This window comes from Microcebus murinus, chromosome 8, assembly GCF_040939455.1.
Source record: "Microcebus murinus isolate Inina chromosome 8, M.murinus_Inina_mat1.0, whole genome shotgun sequence".
Lineage (NCBI taxonomy): Eukaryota > Metazoa > Chordata > Mammalia > Primates > Cheirogaleidae > Microcebus > Microcebus murinus.
Window position 1 is genome coordinate 48,441,133 of NC_134111.1, and position 18,228 is coordinate 48,459,360.

Sequence of the window (18,228 nt, forward strand, 5' to 3'; positions counted from 1 at the left end):
AAACCCATGGCCCAAACATAATTATTGTTAATATTTTGATGTAAGTTCTGTTTATTTTCTATGCATACTGATATGTGTGAAATTGGGATTTTACAGTTAATACCGTTTACTAACTTTGCTTTTTTCACCTGACACGAATATTCTGTCATCCATGAATACTCTTTGATCATTTTTCTTCTCAATTTTATACATTTTTGTAATAATTTTTAATAATACATTTCTTTGTTATAAAATTGAAATCATATGTGTATAAAGTTAAAAAATCTTCCTTACTCAGCTACCCATTTTCTTTCCCACCAGATGACTTTATTAAACTAGAAAATAAATACTTTTCTTTTTGCTTCTTTTAAAAATATACAAAGAAGGCGTACCATATACATTTGTGTACTTTGTGTGTGTTTGGTGTTTTTTTTGTTTTTTTTTTTTTTAAGACAGTCTTACTCTGTCACCCTTGGTAGAGTGCAGTGGCGTTATCACAGCTCACCACAACTTCAAACTCCTGGGCTCAAGCAATCCTGCTTTAGCTTCCAGAGTAGCTGGGATTGATAACAGGTGCGTTCCACCACGCCTGGCTAATTTTTTTTTTTCTTTTCTATTTTTGGTAGAGACAGGGTCTCACTCTTGCTCAGGCTGGTCTTGAACTCCCGACCTTAAGCAATCCTACTGCCTCAGCCTCCCAGAGTGCTAGGATTACAGGCATCAGCCACCATGCCCAGCCTATACCTTGCTTTTTTTTTTAACTTGACAAAATGAGTTAACATTTAAAGATCTTAGGAAATAATTTTTCCAGCTTCCTTATTCTTTCTTTTAGCTTTGTATAATACATTGTATTGATACGCTATGATTTATATAACCTATTATCCCTCCTTTAGGAACATGTAAGTTTACAGCATTTTACCACTACAAATGATGGTGCATTGAATAACTTATGGTACATGCTTTATTTTGCAAATGCATAGAATGAATTCCTAGAAGTGAAATTACTGAGTCAAAGGATATTTGATGCATTTGTAATACTGATATTTGTTGTTAAATTGGCAAAGAATTATATCAGTTTACCTCTTTACAGCAGCAGCAGTGTTTTTATTTTGGTCAATCCAATAGATGAAAAATGTTATCTCTGTAGTTTTAATGTGTGAAAATATGATTTCTAATGGGTAGATGGTATCTCATTTCATGATGGCATCATTTAACCAATTCCTATTACTATATAATGGTTTGGGTTTTTATTTTACTATTATAAAAAGTCATATAATGACAGTCCCTATCTACGTTATTTAAATATTAATATTTAAAATCTTTCAAAACTATATATTAGTATCTTTATGTTTTCATTTGTCATTTAAAAAATATTTTTTTCATGTTATAAAATAACTTACTTTTCCTAGGCAGTCCATCATATGAACTAATTTACTTAACTCTTGTGTTAGACATTTAGGTTGTTTCTAAATACTCACTGTCACATCATGGAGCTTATATTTTAATGAGAAGAGATGGATATAAAAACTTGAATTTATAATAAAAACCAATTAGCAATAAATGTTGGGAAGAAAATTAAAGCAGAATAAGAGGATATAAAGTGTTGGAGGTTGGGGGCTGCTCTTTTCAATATGGTAGACTAGTCAGGGATGGGCCTCTGTGAGAAGGTGATACTTCAGCAGTGACTTAAGTGAGGCTGTGAACCATCAGAAGATGGGATAAGAGCATTCCATGTAGAGGGATCAGCAAATGTAAAGGACATGATGAGAGGATAGGCCTTGGGATGTTAGAAAAACAGTAGGATACCAATGTAGCTGAAGTAAAGTTGAAGAAAATGTTAGGAGATGAAACTTGAGGAACATGCATAGAGGTCAACAGTAACTAAAATATTGAGAGCCATATAATTGAGATAATGGGAGCCATGAGCCACATGTGCTTATTGAACACTCAAAATGTGGCTAGTCTAAATTGAGATATGTTGTAATTATAAAATATACAATGGATTTCTAAGACTTAGCAAGAAAAGAATGTAAAATATCTCAACATTTTTATTTTGATTATATGTAGAAATAATAATATTTTGGACTTCACAGCATTAGGGTTGAGCATCCCTAATCCAAAAATCTGAAATCCAAAATGCTCCAAAATTTAAAACTTTTTGAGCACCACAAGTGGAAAATTTCACACTTAAGTACTTAATAAAAACTTTATTTCACTGGGTATGGTGGCTCATGCCCGTAATCCTAGCAATCTGGGAAGCTGAGGCAGGAGGATTGCTTGAGGTTAGGGGTTTGAGACCAGACTGAGCAAGAGCAAGACCCTATCTCTACTAAAAAAAAAAAAAAAAATAGATAAATTAGCCAGGCGTCATGGCATACACCTGTAGTCCCAGCTACTTAGGAGGATTGCTTGAGCCCAGGAGTTTGAGGCTGCTGTGAGCTAGGCTGATACCATGGCACTGTAGCCCAGGCAACAGAGCAAGACTCTGTTTCAAAAAAAAAAAAAATCACAAAAAACTTAATTTCCTGCACAAAATCATTTAAATATTGTGTAAAATTACGCTCAGGTTATGTGTGTAAGTATATAGGAAACATAAATGAATTCGGTGTTTAGACTTTGGTCTCATCCCCAAGATATGTTATATATATACACAAATATTCTAAAATTCAAAAGATTGGAAATCTGAAACACTTCTGGCTGTAAGCATATCCAGCAAGGATGCTCAACCTGTACATCCTAAGTTAAATAGAGTATATTATTAAAATTAGCCTAATTTTACTTGTCAAAATGTGGGAACTAAAAAATTTTAAATTACCTATGTGGCTCATATTTCTATTGGACAGTGCTGGTGTAGAGCCTTAATTCATGCTAAGACATTTCAGTTAAATAGGATGGTAAGACATCAGAGTTTTAGGCAGGGGGATGATGTATTTAGGTTCATGTTTTAGAAGAATCAACATTCTGGTTATTCTGTGGAGAATAGGCAGTATAAAACTAAGAGTAAAAGTGGAGAAACCAATTAGGATGTTATTGTAATAGTTATATAAGAAGTGACGGTAATGGTAAAGGTAGTAGAATGTTTGACATAGTTTTTTGTTTGCTTGTTTAAAGAGAATGGGGTCTTGCTCTGTGGCCCAGGCTGGAGGGCAGTGGCACAAACATAGTTCACTGCAGCCTCAAACTCCTGGGCTCAAGCCATTCTCCTGCCTCAGCATCCTGAGTAGCTGGTAGTCATGTGCCACCATGCCTGACTAATTTTTCATATTTTTTGTAGAGATGGGGTCTTGTTATGTTGTCCAAGCTTGTCTCGATCTCCTGAGTAGGCTGAGATTACATGTGAGGCCTCCTGAATAGATGAGATTACAGGCACAAGCCACCATGCCCGGCCATTTGTGATAGTTTTTGAAACTAGAGCCAGGCCAGGCACTGTGGCTCTCACCTATAATCCTAGCACTCTGGGAGGATGAGGCGGGAGGATCGCTCAAAGTCAGGAGTTCGAAACCAGCCTGAGCAAGAGCGAGACCCTGTCTCTACTATAACTAGAAAGAAATTAATTGGCCAACTAAAAATATATAGAAAAAATTAGCCAGGCATGGTGGCGCATGCCTGTAGTCCCAGCTACTCGGGAAGCTGAGGCAGAAGGATTGCTTGAGCCCAGGAGTTTGAGGTTGCTGTGAGCTAGGCTGACACCACGGCACTCTAGCCTGGGCAACAGAGTGAGACTGTCTCAAAAAAAAAAAGGAAAAAAAAAAAGAAACTAGAGCCAAATTGACCTCCTAATGATTTGGATGGATAATGAGGTATGAAGGAAAGTGTAACCAAACGTGACCCTAAAGTTTTCAGCCTTAGCAGCTGACTTGGACGATCATAATGTTTATTAAGTATTTGAGGCAATAGGGGTAGGGGAATGAGTTTTGTTTTAGATATTTGATTGATTGATTGACAGGGTCTCTCTTTGTGTCTCAGGCTGGAGTGCAGTGTCCAATCACAGCTCAGTGTAATCTCAAACTCCTAGGCTTAAGTGATTCACCCACCTCAGCCTCCCGAGTAGCTGGGACTACAGGCGCATGCCACCATGGCTAATTTTATTTTTATTATTTTTTGTAGAGGTGGGTTTCGCTGTGTTGTCCAGACTGATCTTCAATTCCTGGTCTCAGGCAATCCTCCCATTCTGGCCTCCCAAAGTGTTGGGATTATAGGCATGAGCCACTGAGCCTGGCCTAATTATTTTTAATAAAAAGTACACATTCTTAAGTATAGCTCAACATTTTCCCAAAGTAAAGTCACCCATAAGCATTGAGATTTTTTTAAAAAACAGAACACACTACTATCCTAGTAGCTCCTCCCACGTAGGCTCCTGACACCATAATTAGTAGTGATATTTATTACAATTTCCAAGTCCCAGAATGACAGGGTGAATGAGATTGTGCCTTAGAGTTGTGAAATTTGGAAGATCATCAAAGATTGTGTCTAAAAGGTTATGGGTAATTAGGGATTTTTTTGAATTTTCATTAACTTTTGCTTGGTTTTCAAATTTGGAGTTTGTTTTAAAGAATGCAGTCTTTAACAAATTAACTGTAGTTGTAAACAAAATTTGGTATGTTTTTGACAGTGACACAAACTACAGGAATAGAAAGGTTGGGACATTGTAATTAAACAAATACCTGTAAAAGTTTCTTTGGAAGAAAATACATAAGTAAATCATTAAATTTCCTCTTTTCTTCCTCTATCCCCCAAAGTAGAGAATTTAAGAAGGCCTACAAAAATTGTTTAGAAGGTAAAGATAATCAGGCACTATATATTAATTTAATGTTTTTCTTTTGTTTTGTTTTGTCATTCTGTCGCCCAGGCTAGAATGTGGTGGCATCAGCCTAGCTCACAGCAAGCTCAAACTCCTGGGCTCAAGTGATCATCCTTGAGCCTCCCAGAGTGCGAGGATTACAGGTGTGAGCCACTGCACCTGGGCCTAATATTTTTCTTATTTTTTTTAAAATTATTATTAATTTATTCTTGCTTCCTGCCTGCAATTTTTCTTTAAGATTAGGATAATTACCTCAGATTTATGGATTCAGAGTATTCTCAATTCTAAATGTGCAGCACTTGAAATCCTTCATGCTTGTCAAGCAGAATTGTATGAAAGAAGAAGTAAAAAAAAAAAAAAAGCTTAATGCAACAAGTTTGGCAGGATATTAAGATAGCTAGGTTTTTGTTCTTCTAAGGAAGTCTATGTCTATTTTCTGTTGGAGGATTGAAAGGTAGCTGTTTTTGCACAAAAAAATTCTAGTGTCTGTTATATCTCTTAGTAATTTTTAAATGGAGGAGGTTATGAGAAAATATTATTTTTCCCCCTTTCCCATGCATTAATGCCAAAAGTGAATATACCAACACTTGGGCTGAATTTGAACTCAGCGTAATCTTTTATATAATAAAATTCTTCACACAATCAGCATTAAATGAATGAATGCATGTAATTTGTGTTTTTCAAATTGTTAATAATTCGGGCAAAGGGGTTGTTGAGCCTCCCCTTTCTCTCCCTTGCTTTTTTTTTTTTTTCTTTTTTTGAGACAGAGTCTCACTCTGTTGCCTGGGCTAGAGTGCCGTGGCATCAGCCTAGCTCACAGCAACCTCCAACTCCTGGGCTCAAGTGATCCTTCTGCCTCAGCCTCCCAAGTAGCTGGGACTACAGGCATGCGCCACCATGCCCGGCTAATTTTTTCTATATTTTTTATTTGGCCAATTAATTTCTTTCTATTTTTAGTAGAGATGGGATCTCGTTCTTGCTCAGGCTGGTTTTATACTCCTGACCTTGAGCAATCCACCCGCCTCGGTCTTCCAGAGTGCTAGGATTGCAGGTGTGACCCACTGCGCCCAGCCTCTCTCCCTTGCTTTTACACGTGTGATATAATTGTGTAAAACTAAACTTGAGTACAAGTAAAATTGGGGAAATGGGAATAAAACAGGTGAATTGTAACAGCTATTATGCTATAGTTGTGCAATTGTATCTCAATTTTGCAAAATGTTCCCATTGAAGGGAGCTGGGTAAAGTGCACACTGGATCTCTCTGTATTTTCTATAGTTGCATGTGAAACTACAATTATCTCAAAGATTTTAATTTAAACGGATAAAGGGCCAGGCTCAGTCACTCAGGCCTGTAATCCTGGCACTTGGGGAGACTGAGACAGGAGAGGATCTTGGAGATCTTTTGAGGCCAGGTGTTTGTTCGAGACCAGCCTGGGTCACATAGGAGACCCTGTCTCTACAATAAATAAATAAATATTAACAAGACATGATGGTGCGTGCCTGTTCTTAGCTGTTAAAACTTGAGAGACTGAGGCAGGAAAATCACTGGAACCCAGGAGTTTGAGGTTGCAGTGAGCTGGGATCATACCACCGCAGTCTAGCCAGGGAAACAGAATGAGACCTTGCATCAAAAAAAAAAAAATGTGTTTTTATTCAGAATGTAAACCTACTATACATGCCATTTCATGATACCATGCTGTCACTAAAATGCCGTCAGGTTTTTTTCTTCCTAGATGATTTATTTTTGGTGTTATTGTAGGAATTTGAATATTTTTCTTCAGTTTTTTAAAGCCTCACATTTTCTTTCTTTTTTTTTAGCCATTCAAATTTAGCAGTTGGGGGTTGAATACCAACTTCAGTGACACTAATGTTAGTCAAGTTCTGATAACTCAATACCATTGGATCAGCCAAGCCTCGCATTTTAATCAGAACTCTCATTTTCATTTAAGGGATTAGATCAGTTGTCCCTGGGTTTCTTGTTTGTTTGTTTGTTTGTTTTGGGGGTTTTTTGGTTTTGTTGGGTTTTTTTTTTTTCCTATTTAAAGGTAATCTGTTGAGTTCACTAATCATACAGACTTTATACAATTTTCTGTTTGAGTTGGTAATCTGTTGTTGGTTTATAGAATAGAAATTTGATTACATAATAATGATTAAGACTTACCTTTCAAGTCTTTTCTATTTGCCTCACAAAATGCAATCTAATTTCTAAAATGAAAGCAGTAATAATCCACATGATTTACTTCAGAAATAAATACCAAAATAAATTCAAACTACATTTCTAGTTAAATTCCATAGAATTATTTTTCCAGAAATTTGTGAAAAATCATTGCTGTTTTAGTGTGCTTCTCTGAAATTGTATTTTACTCATAGATTGCAGTCTTGGAGCCATGGGAATAAAGGTTCAGCGTCCTCGATGTTTTTTTGACATTGCCATTAACAATCAGCCTGGTAAGAATATTAGTTAACGTTTATAAAGAAGTATTTAATATTTTAAATTAGTAGAGAAGTTTAAACCAACTACTTTCTTTTTCAGCTGGAAGAGTGGTCTTTGAATTATTTTCAGATGTGTGCCCTAAAACATGCGAGAACTTTCGTTGTCTTTGTACAGGTTTGTTCACATTTTCATTCTCCTAATAGTAGTCCCACTTGACTGTGGCTTGATTTTTCTTTTTTTTTTTTAAGAGACAGTGTCTCATTATGTTGCCCAGACTGGCCTTGAATACCTGGACTCAAGTGATCCCACCTCAGCCTTCTGAGTGGCTGGGATTACAGGTGTACACCACCACACCTGGCATGACTTGCTTTAATTTTTGATTTATTATATTTTTTATTTCTTCATGCATATAACTTTTTCACATGAGGATTATGTAGCATTGACTAGGGCATAAAAGTAATTCTTAGAAGTATTGGTTGTAATGGGATATTATCTGAATATAATAATCTGTATTCTCCAGAAATATATGGGTGGTTTTTAAATGAATTTTTTAAAAATTCTGAAAGGAGGCTGGGCGCGGTGGCTTATGCCTGTAGTCCATAACACTCTGGGAGGCCGAGGTGGGCGGATTGCTCAAGGTCAGGAGTTCGAAACCAGCCTGAGCAAGAGCGAGACCCCGTCTCTACTAAAAATAGAAAGAAAGAAATTGGTCAACCAATATATATAGAAAAAATTAGCCGGGCATGGTGGCACATGCCTGTAGTCCTAGCTACTCTGGAGGCTGAGTCAGTAGGGTTGCTTGAGCCCAGGAGTTTGAGGTTGCTGTGAGCTAGGCTAATGCCACGGCACTCACTCTAGCCTCAGCAATAAAGCAAGACTCTGTCTCAAAAAAAAAATTCTGAAAGTATTGAAAATTCTGTTTTAAAGAAGTCTATAAAGTGTCAAGACATGTATATTTTATTCTTTTTATTTTTAAATTTTGATTTTTCATTATTTTTATTTCTTAGTATGAGGAGTATTTTGAAAAGAGACATATATTTTACGGGGCAAAAGTTTTCATTTATTTGCTTTAATACTGCATCTTTGATTTTTTTTCTACTAAATGTCATGCTAATTTTTCTTCTCTGTAGGTGAAAAGGGGACAGGGAAATCAACTCAGAAGCCATTACATTATAAGAGTTGTCTATTTCACAGAGTTGTCAAGGATTTTATGGTTCAAGGTGGTGACTTCAGTGAAGGTGAGACTTTTTAAAAAATCATGTGTTCTTTTGTTAAGTATCACAGATCTCAGAGTTATACAAGTCCCTAGTCTTAGTCCAATTTTCTTCTCACTCCATTTAGTCTTTGGTCAAACAATTAAGAGTACTCATGGAAATATATAAAAGACGGAAGCACATAAAAATAATTTCACCTTTGATGCATGAAATTAATTTCAAGAAATTTGCTTCTGGATACCAAAACAAAACACTATGCTTATCTCTTAGTAATCTGTCAGTGTTAAGTGTTTGATTTTGTCACAACTAGTAATCCTTACTACAATATAATTTTTACCTATACTTTTTTTATTGTAAAAACATTGGAACTGTATTTTTAAAGACACTTTGGGGAAAAGTCATTAATTCCTGTTGAAAGACCTGGATAAGCATCTTTAGCATCTGAAAGTTCTTTTTTCCATGTATATTAGTAGTCTTTGTCATAGTTATACCATATCTTTTATGATTTGGTATGATCCTTTGAGTATTATTGATTCAGAATCATTTGAGCATCTACTTTTTCAGAAGTATATTGTTCAGGTAGCATCTTTGAAGAACTCGCTTTCTTGCCAGTATTAAGAGTTTGTGTTTTTCATTCTTAGGAAATGGACGAGGAGGGGAATCTATTTATGGAGGGTTTTTTGAAGGTAAAAATGTTTACATTTAAATTATGTTTTTAATGTTTTTTTATTCTGTTTATTTGATTTTTCTCTATTGACTCAATAAGATTATTTATTAAACAGTGTGTTAATATCCAGCTACCTTAAATGAATCTGAAGGTTAATTTTCTTGTGAAATATTTTATGTTTGTATACTTTTTATGGTGATGGATTTTTTATTTTTGGGATGTTTGTACATTGTACTATTTGAAAGAGTTTAGTTGTAGTGTTAAACTAGGAACTTTTATAGCTCAATCTTAACCTTCATTAAAGGAGATCCAGCAATATTTCTTAGTAACAATAACAAAATTTTCCAATGAAATTTTAAGAAATCTCTTTGATATTTTAAAATTTTGGTTATAATGTTTTCCCCAAATTTAAGTTTTCTCTCTGGAATTTTTTTATTGATACGAAGATCATTTGGAAAACTCCACACATTTTAATGTGCAAATAATTTAATATTTTCCATCTTTCGGTTTTTAGATTTGGTGAAATTTTGTTTCAGATTCTACATGTTTTGTTCTTAATATAATTATCCATGATTGGAATACAAATTCTTCTCTTTGCAGTAAGTAACTTTTTTTTTTTTGAGGCAGAGTCTCACTCTGTTGCCTGGGCTAGAGTTCTAGCCTTGGCGTCAGCCTAGCTCTCAGCAACCTCAAACTCCTGGGCTCAAGCAATCCTGCTGCCTCAGCCTCCCGAGTAGCTTGGACTATAGGCTTGCGCCACCATGCCCGACTACTTTTTTCTGTGTATTGTTAGTTGGCCAATTAGTTTCTTTCTATTTTTAGTAGAGACGGGGTCTCGCTCTTGTTCAGGCTGGTTTCGAACTGCTGATCTTGAGTGATCTGCCCGCCTTGTCCTCCCAGAGTGCTAGGATTACAGGCATGAGCCACTGCGCCTGGCCTCCAATAAGTGATTCTATGGCAGAGGTTGCATTAATGAGTCCAGGCTCAATAATGTTATGTGTGCCTCTCTGTGCTCAGAAATGAAACAAGTGAAATGTAAAGAAATCCTATCTGGACTCGTATTTTTTTGTTGTTGTTTTTAAGAGATGGGATCTTGTGCGGGCGCAGTGGCTCATGACCTCTTGGAGGCCGAGGTGGGAGGATCGTTTGAGCTCAGGAGTTCGAGACCAGCCTGAGCAAGAGTGAGACCCCCATCTCTGCTAAAAATAGAAAGAAATTAGCTAAACAACTAAAAATAGAAAAAACTAGCCAGGCATGGTGATGTGTGCCTGTAGTCCGAGCTGCCCAGGAATTTGAGGTTGCTGTGAGCTAGGCTGACGCCATGGCACTCAAGCCCAGGCAAGAGAATGAGACTCTGTTTCAAAAAAAAAACAGGAGAGAGATAGGATCTTGCTATATTACCTTTGCTGGAGTGCAGTGGTTATTCATAGGTGGGATCATAGTAGGCTACAACCTTGAACTCCAGCACTCAAGCAATCCTCATGTGTCAGCCTCCTGAGTAGCTGGGACTACAGGCGCACACCTGGCTACTCTTTAAATTTTTTGTAGAGACGAGGCCTTGCTATATGTTGTCCAGGCTGGTCTCGAACTCCTAGGCTCAAGTGATCCTCCCGTCTTGGCCTCTCAACATACTTGGATTATAGGTGTGAGCCACTATGCCCAGCCTGCCTTCTCTTGCTTTTTAAGGAGAGTTTAGTTTTTTATTTAAGAAAGCTAAGTTGTGTTTCTAAAAATTTTGAAGAACAAATACAAGTGGAAAGAAAAGGGATTGATAATAGTATTTGGGTTTTATAAGCAGTTGGCATAAAATTAACAACATTTTAATCTAAAAATATGGGAGGAAAAATTCATATTTGATTCACTATTCTTTCATAAACTAACTTGGTTATCTAAATTGTGTCTGGCACTAAAGAACTACATCAGATTTGAAGAGGAATAAAAATGAATTTTTTGGAGGTTATGCCTATAATGTAACTGAAAACTTGCTTCTCTATAGATGAGAGTTTTGCTGTTAAACACAACAAAGAATTTCTCTTGTCAATGGCCAACAGAGGGAAAGATACAAATGGTTCACAGTTCTTCATGTAAGTATTTATAATCTGGTGATTTAAAACATCCCAGTTTTGGTCTACCTTTCTCCATGTGCCTGCCATTGATGACTAATAAATAGAGAGGAATTCATGAAGAAGAAGGAATTGTTGTTGTGGGAATAAAGAATTTTTGAAGAGGAGAAAACTGCTGAGGGAAATTGAACTACGGTGCTAAAGTTTTCAAATGATAGAGACTTGTCTAGAGGACACAGGAGTCAGCTTAAAGGGGTTCTGACAAGCCAAATTAGGACATTTTGAACATCAAAATCAATAATGATAATATCGGTTTATAATCAAATAGGAGCTAGGATTCCACACTGATATAAATAAATGAATAGATAACAAGGGAGAAGGGATGGCTATCCCTTTAGTGGAATGTCAACTAGTAAATATAAAGGGAATGATGGAGTTAGAAAAGTCACTGTTTTATAATCATCGCAGTAATAATTGATTCAGGCAAGAGTCTTTCTTCTATGAATGCTAAATTTAGAAGGGCAATTATAATGAGAACAGGATGTTGACATGGAGCATTTGTCCACATATTATTTAATTACAAAGAGTAAAATACAATCAATCAGTCCTCACTATTCCCTGATTCTGTATTTGTGATTTCATGTACTCGCTTAAATTTATTCATAACTCCAAAATCAATCTGTTAGGGGTTTCCAATTCTGACTGGTTTCTGATTCTGATTGTGACCACATCTCCTATTAGCAATATATGTATTTTTTTTTTTTTTTTTTTTTGGCTTCAAGGACTCTAAATTATATGAATTTTTTAATCCTATCCCTGTGAATACAGATTTGCTTTCCTCTTCAACAGCCTTGAGCTCTCCTGGTCTCTGAGGAATCTGTCAGCACCCTGTGGATTATTTTGGTGTTTCCCTATTTCATATTTATTACTCCTTTCTTCCACAGTGAGCAGTCTGGCGCCTGTAGTCTTCAACGTTTCTATTCATTTGCTGAATCCTAGAATGAACAATTGCCATCCTACACTCCTGTGAAAAGAACCTCTGACTAGAGTTCACTATTCATAGTTATTTTTGTTTTTAGACTGAGGGTAGTAGTTAAAACACCATGTTTAAAAGTGACTTAGTACTTTTTTGTGTGATTTTCTCTGAAATATGTTAGATTCATTTGTTTCTAATTGTATTTCATTTCTCCTTCCCACGTTTTTTGATTTGTTTTGTTGTTTTTTTAAGTTTATAAAATACTAACATGATTCCAAAAGTCAAAACACAAAGAATACTCTAAGTGTCACTTCTACCCAGCCCTTCCATTCCATTCCCATTTTCCCACTTTTTTTACCCCAGTCCAACCTATCCATGTTAGTAATCAGCCTCATTAGTTTCTGGATTATTTTCGTATATTTCTTTTTGCAAACATAAGCAGATATATATGTATTTTTTTACACAATAGATAGCATACTATATATACTGATTTGCTCTTGTCACTTACCCTTGAAATCACTGAGTATATCAGTTTACAGAGATCATTTTCATTCTTTTTTGTAGTTGCGTAGTACTTCATTGTTTGCATTTACTGGAGTTTATTCAACTAATTGCTCATATATGGGTCTTTCTGATTTTTAAAAATGAAACAACTTACATTATTACCTTTGCTGTAGGAAAATTAGAAAACACAGGAAAATAAAAAAATCTACTCCCAGAGCATCTTTCTATGTAGTAAAAATGTTGGTGGACTTTTGCATATGCTCTATAATCAACTTTTTTTTTTTTTTGAGACAGAGTCTCACTTTGTTGCCCAGGCTAGAGTGAGTGCCATGGCGTCAGCCTAGCTCACAGCAACCTCAGACTCCTGGGCTCAAGCAATCCTCCTGCCTCAGCCGCCCGAGTAGCTGGGACTACAGGCACGCACCACCATGCCCGGCTAATTTTTTGTATATATATTAGTTGGCCAATTAATTTCTTTCTATTTATAGTAGAGACGGGGTCTCGCTCTTGCTCAGGCTGGTTTCGAACTCCTGACCTGGAGCAATCCGCCCGCCTTGGCCTCCCAGAGTGCTAGGATTACAGGCATGAGGCACCGCGCCCGGCCTTATAATCAACTTTTTTTTTTTTTTTTTTTTTTTTTTTTTTTTTTTGAGACAGAGTCTCACTTTGTTGTCCAGGCTAGAGTGAGTGCCGTGGCGTCAGCCTAGCTCACAGCAACCTCAAACTCCTGGGCTTGAGTGATCCTTTTGCCTCAGCCTCCCGAATAGCTGGGACTACAGGCATGCGCCACCATGCCCAGCTAATTTTTTATATATATATCAGTTGGCCAATTAATTTCTTTCTATTTATAGTAGAGACGGGGTCTCGCTCTTGCTCAGGCTGGTTTTGAACTCCTGACCTTGAGCAATCCGCCCGCCTCGGCCTCCCAAGAGCTAGGATTACAGGCGTGAGCCACAGCGCCGGGCCTTATAATCAACTTTTAAATGTAATGTAAATCCCTTTGCACATCAGTAAGTATATTAGCATTTTAATGACTACACATTGATCTCTTATTTGAATGTACTGTGCTTTATTAGTCTAATATTTGGACATTTGGTGTGCTTCCTGTTTTCCAAACAGCTTTGATGAATATTGTGCCTATTGTTTGGTGCAGTTTTAAAAATTTCTTTAGTATAAGTTGCTAGAGGTTTAGTTAGCGAAATATTTACACGTTTTAAGTCTTTTCATATATATTGCTACATTGACTTTCAAAACGAAGTATAGTTTAGCACCAGTTGTATGTAAGGGCTAATTTTACCAAATTTTCAACAACACAGAGTAATATCATTTATTTTCCTCTTTTAAATAAAACTCTCCCTGTGCTAAACAAGACCCCCATGTTAAGTTCATATAATCCTTCATGTATATTCTCAGAATCTTCTAAGTGTTGATTTCTCCTTATTTCTTTCCATTTTCTAGGTAACCCTTCCTTACTTACTCTGTTTTTGAAAGGAAACTTCAGTTTTTAGAGAGCTTCAATCTTTTCTTAATAGTTTTTACTGGCCGGGCGCGGTGGCTCACGCCTGTAATCCTAGCTCTCTGGGAGGCCGAGGCGGGCGGATTGCTCGAGGTCAGGAGTTCGAAACTAGCCTGAGCAAGAGCGAGACCCCGTCTCTACTATAAATAGAAAGAAATTAATTGGCCAACTAATATATATACAAAAAATTAGCCGGGCATGGTGGTGCATGCCTGTAGTCCCAGCTACTTGGGAGGCTGAGGCAGGAGGATCACTTGAGCCCAGGAGTTTGAGGTTGCTGTGAGCTAGGCTGACGCCACGGCACTCACTCTAGCCTGGGCAACAAAGCGAGACTCTGTCTCAAAAAAAAAAAAAAATAAAAATAATAGTTTTTACTATAAGATTTGCTGTTTCTGTAAGTGCTTGGTTCAGTCATGTTTATTTTCACAGTATTGTACAACCATCACTACTATTTCCAGAATAGTGTCATCCTCCCAGAAACTCTGTAACCATTTCCCCTCCCCTCCAGCCCTTGGTAACGTCCAATCTAGTTTCTGTCTCTATTAATTTGCCTGTTCAGAATATTTTATTTAAGTGGAATCACACAATATTTGTCCTTTCTTGACTGGTTTGTTTCACTTAACATGTTACCAAGGTTTATTCATATTAAAGCATATATCAGAACTCCATTCCTTTTTTTTTTTTTTTTTTTTTTTATTTTGAGACAGAGTAATCTCACTCTGTTGCCCAGGCTAGAGTGCTATGGCATCAGCCTAGCTCACAGCAACCTCAAACTCCTGGGCTCAAGCAGTCCTTCTGCCTCAGCCTCCTGAGTAACTGGGACTACGGGCACGCGCCACCATGCCCGGCTAATTTTTTCTGTGTATTGTTAGTTGGCCAAGTAATTTCTTTATATTTTTAGTAGAGATGGGGTCTTGCTGTTGTTCAGGCTGGTTTCGAACTCCTGACCTTGAGCGATCTGCCTGCCTTGGCCTCCCAGAGTGCTAGGATTACAAGAGTGAGCCACCGTGCCCAGCCTCCATTCCTTTTTATGGTGGAATAATACCCCACTGTATTTATATACCACATTTTGTTTGTCCATTCATCTGTTAATGGACATTTGTTTTGTTTCTACCTTTTGGACATTGCAATTAATGCTACAGTGAACATTGGTATTTGAGTCTATGTTTTCATTTTTGGAGGGTATATACCTAGAAGTCGAATTGCTGGGTCATGTCACACGGTAATTCTATGTTTAGCTTTTTGAAGAACGGCCAAACTTTTTTACAGTAGTTGCACCATTTTGCAACTACATTCCTACCAGCAGTATACAAGAGTTGTAATTTTTTAATGTCCTTACCAACAAACTTGTTTACTTCTCTGTGCATATCTGCAAACGGGCATGAAAGCACCACAAGTATTATTAATTTTGGGGTTATAAATAAGCCTTAGCAGAACTTGCAAATACAGAATCAGTGAAATGAGGATGTAATCTGTAATATAAGTATATATATTATTCTATAAATATATATAGTATACCAATGTTTTCACATTTCTAGGTGATTGTAGCAAGTTCAAGTAAGCATAGTATAGTAGTGAGGAAACAAGAGTAGGTCTTTCAAGTTAGGTAAACCTAAAAATACACGTATGTGTTATAATTTTTTTCAGTAGTATTATGCTTGCTTTAAGGAAGATTTAGCTTAAGTTGTGTTCCTTTTTTGTTAAGATTTTTAAAAATAATCTTATAAAAAGCCCATCTTTATTATGCCTGTATGTCTGGTACACATTGAAGTAGTAGTCTTCTTTTTATTTTTTTTTGAAGTAGTAGTCTTCTTAACTACATAGACTTAAGGTAGATCTGGCAGGGGGAATTTTTAAAAATTATTTTATTTGCCCAAAAAAGGCTAATTTTGGCCGGGCGCTGTAGCTCACGCCTGTAATCCTAGCACTCTGGGAGGCCGAGGCGGGCGGATTGCTCAAGCTCAGGAGTTCGAAACCAGCCTGAGCGAGACCCCGTCTCTACTATAAATAGAAAGAAATTAATTGGCCAACTAATATATACAGAAAAAATTAGCCGGGCTTTGGTGGCGCGTGCCTGTAGTCCCAGCTACTCGGGAGGCTGAGGCAGCAGGATTGCTTGAGCCCAGGAGTTTGAGGTTGCTGTGAGCTAGGCTGACGCCACGGCACTCTCTAGCCTGGGCAACAAAGCGAGACTGTCTCCAAAAAAAAGGCTAATTTTAGGTTTTGTTCTAAGTTCTAATCCAGGTCTCTTTCTTCATCATGAAGTTTACTTTATGTCAGGGATAACAAATTCAAAAGCCTAGGCAAGGCAAGTAACATAAATAACACCTGCTTGGACAAGAAACCAAACTATTTATCCGAGACAGGAATATTCGGCTCTGGCCAACTATTGCCATAAGCCAGATACCACACTCTCAGGTTTTCCAGAGAGGTCTGAACTGTGATTTTTATGTGAAAGTATCTGAAAGTTTAAATGTTGGCAGCTAATTTTCAAATTTGTAAACATGGTGTGGACCAATTCTGTGAGATCTAAAAGAGTATGCCTGAAGACCATCAGAATATGACCACACTCTAACTATTTAAAATATTTAGATTGAATAGCACTATTGTTAAATCCATAAGCTGGTGAACGGTTTAATAAATGTTGATATGTCTATATAGAAGAATATTATACAACCACAAATATTCACTAAGAACTCAGTTATATGCAAGAAACAGGAATAACACCAAAATGTCAACTTTAATTATATCCAGTTTTTAACAATGAGTAGCTATTGCTTTTATAATCAGAACAAGTTTTGAAAAATATGTTATGTGGAAAACATAGTGCATCCTGTTCTACCTAAGGTTAAGGTAATATGATTCTATTATGGTAAGATAGCATATGATTTTTTTGTTTTCAACTGTGGTTTCCAATACAGTTATTTTCTTTTCCTTTTTAGAGATGCTAACTTTGTTTTTCTCTGACTTTGTTTTTATTCTTCTATCTGATGACTTCCAAAAGAACAACAAAACCAACTCCTCATTTAGATGGGTAAATATTATTTTACTTATTTTACAACCTGATTGAAGTTAATACTAAAATAAGAAATTTTTATTTAATCATCTTTGCTTGATTCTGTAGGCATCATGTTGTTTTTGGGCAAGTGATCTCTGGTCAAGAAGTTGTAAGAGAGATAGAAAACCAGAAAACAGATGCAGCTAGCAAACCATTTGCTGAGGTACGGATACTCAGTTGTGGAGAGCTAATTCCCAAATCTAAAGGTAAGAACACATACGTGTTTCTGAAAATTTTTTATGCATGCAGAATAAGCAGAAACACTAAATAGTTGGCATGAAATTCATACTAAAGCTGATCTAAATGAGGTTTTTGTGTTTTTAAATTTATTTTTGTGCTTTTATATATTTTTCTACTTTATTTTTTTGTTTATAAAATTGTATACAATAAATACTTATGAACAGTATGATGCTTTGAAATATGTATACATTGTGGAATGGCCAAATTGAGATAATTATCATATGCATTACCTCACAGACTTATCATTTTTTATGGTGGGAACACTTAAAATCTAGCCAGGTGTGGTGGCATGAACCTGTAGTCCCAGCTACTTGAGAGGTTAAGGCAGAAGGATCATGAGTTCAAGCCCAGCCTGGGCAAAAGAGTGAGACTCTTGTCTCCAAAAAAATAAAATTAGAATAATCTACTCTCTTAGCAATTTTCAAGAATGCAATACATTGTTATTAACTATAGTTATCATACTGTATAATAAGTCTCTTGAACTTATTCCTCCAATCTAACTGAAATTTTGTATCCTTTGACCAACATTTCTTCAATCCACATCCCTGACCCCAGGCCTCTAGGAACCATCATTCTACTCTCTACTTCCATGTGTTCAACTTTTTTAGATTCCACATGTAAGTTACATCATGTGGTGTTTGTCTTTCTGTGCCTGGCTATTTCACTTAACATAATGTCCTCCAGGTTCATTCATGCTGCTGAAAATGAGAGTATTTCATTCTTTTTTAAGGCTGGATAGTATGCCATTGTGTATATATATACCACATTTTTTTAATC

General features: G+C 36.5%; 1 protein-coding gene across 4 annotated transcripts in view; it reads left to right on the forward strand.

Moving 5' to 3' along the window:
• PPIG (peptidylprolyl isomerase G) overlaps positions 1-18,228 on the forward strand; it is a 50,229-nt gene that overhangs the window by 8,130 nt on the left and 23,871 nt on the right. For 3 of the 4 annotated variants that reach the window (XM_012781897.3, XM_012781898.2, XM_076005638.1), the window contains exons 2-8: positions 7,150-7,227; positions 7,313-7,387; positions 8,344-8,451; positions 9,069-9,113; positions 11,091-11,178; positions 17,158-17,187; positions 17,278-17,417. In XM_012781897.3, the coding sequence (XP_012637351.1) occupies positions 7,167-7,227; positions 7,313-7,387; positions 8,344-8,451; positions 9,069-9,113; positions 11,091-11,178; positions 17,158-17,187; positions 17,278-17,417 (547 nt within the window). In that variant the 5' untranslated portion in view covers positions 7,150-7,166. Of the gene's footprint in view, positions 1-7,149; positions 7,228-7,312; positions 7,388-8,343; positions 8,452-9,068; positions 9,114-11,090; positions 11,179-17,095; positions 17,188-17,277; positions 17,418-18,228 lie in introns of those variants that run through there. The other variant, XM_076005639.1, reaches the window with a different exon arrangement.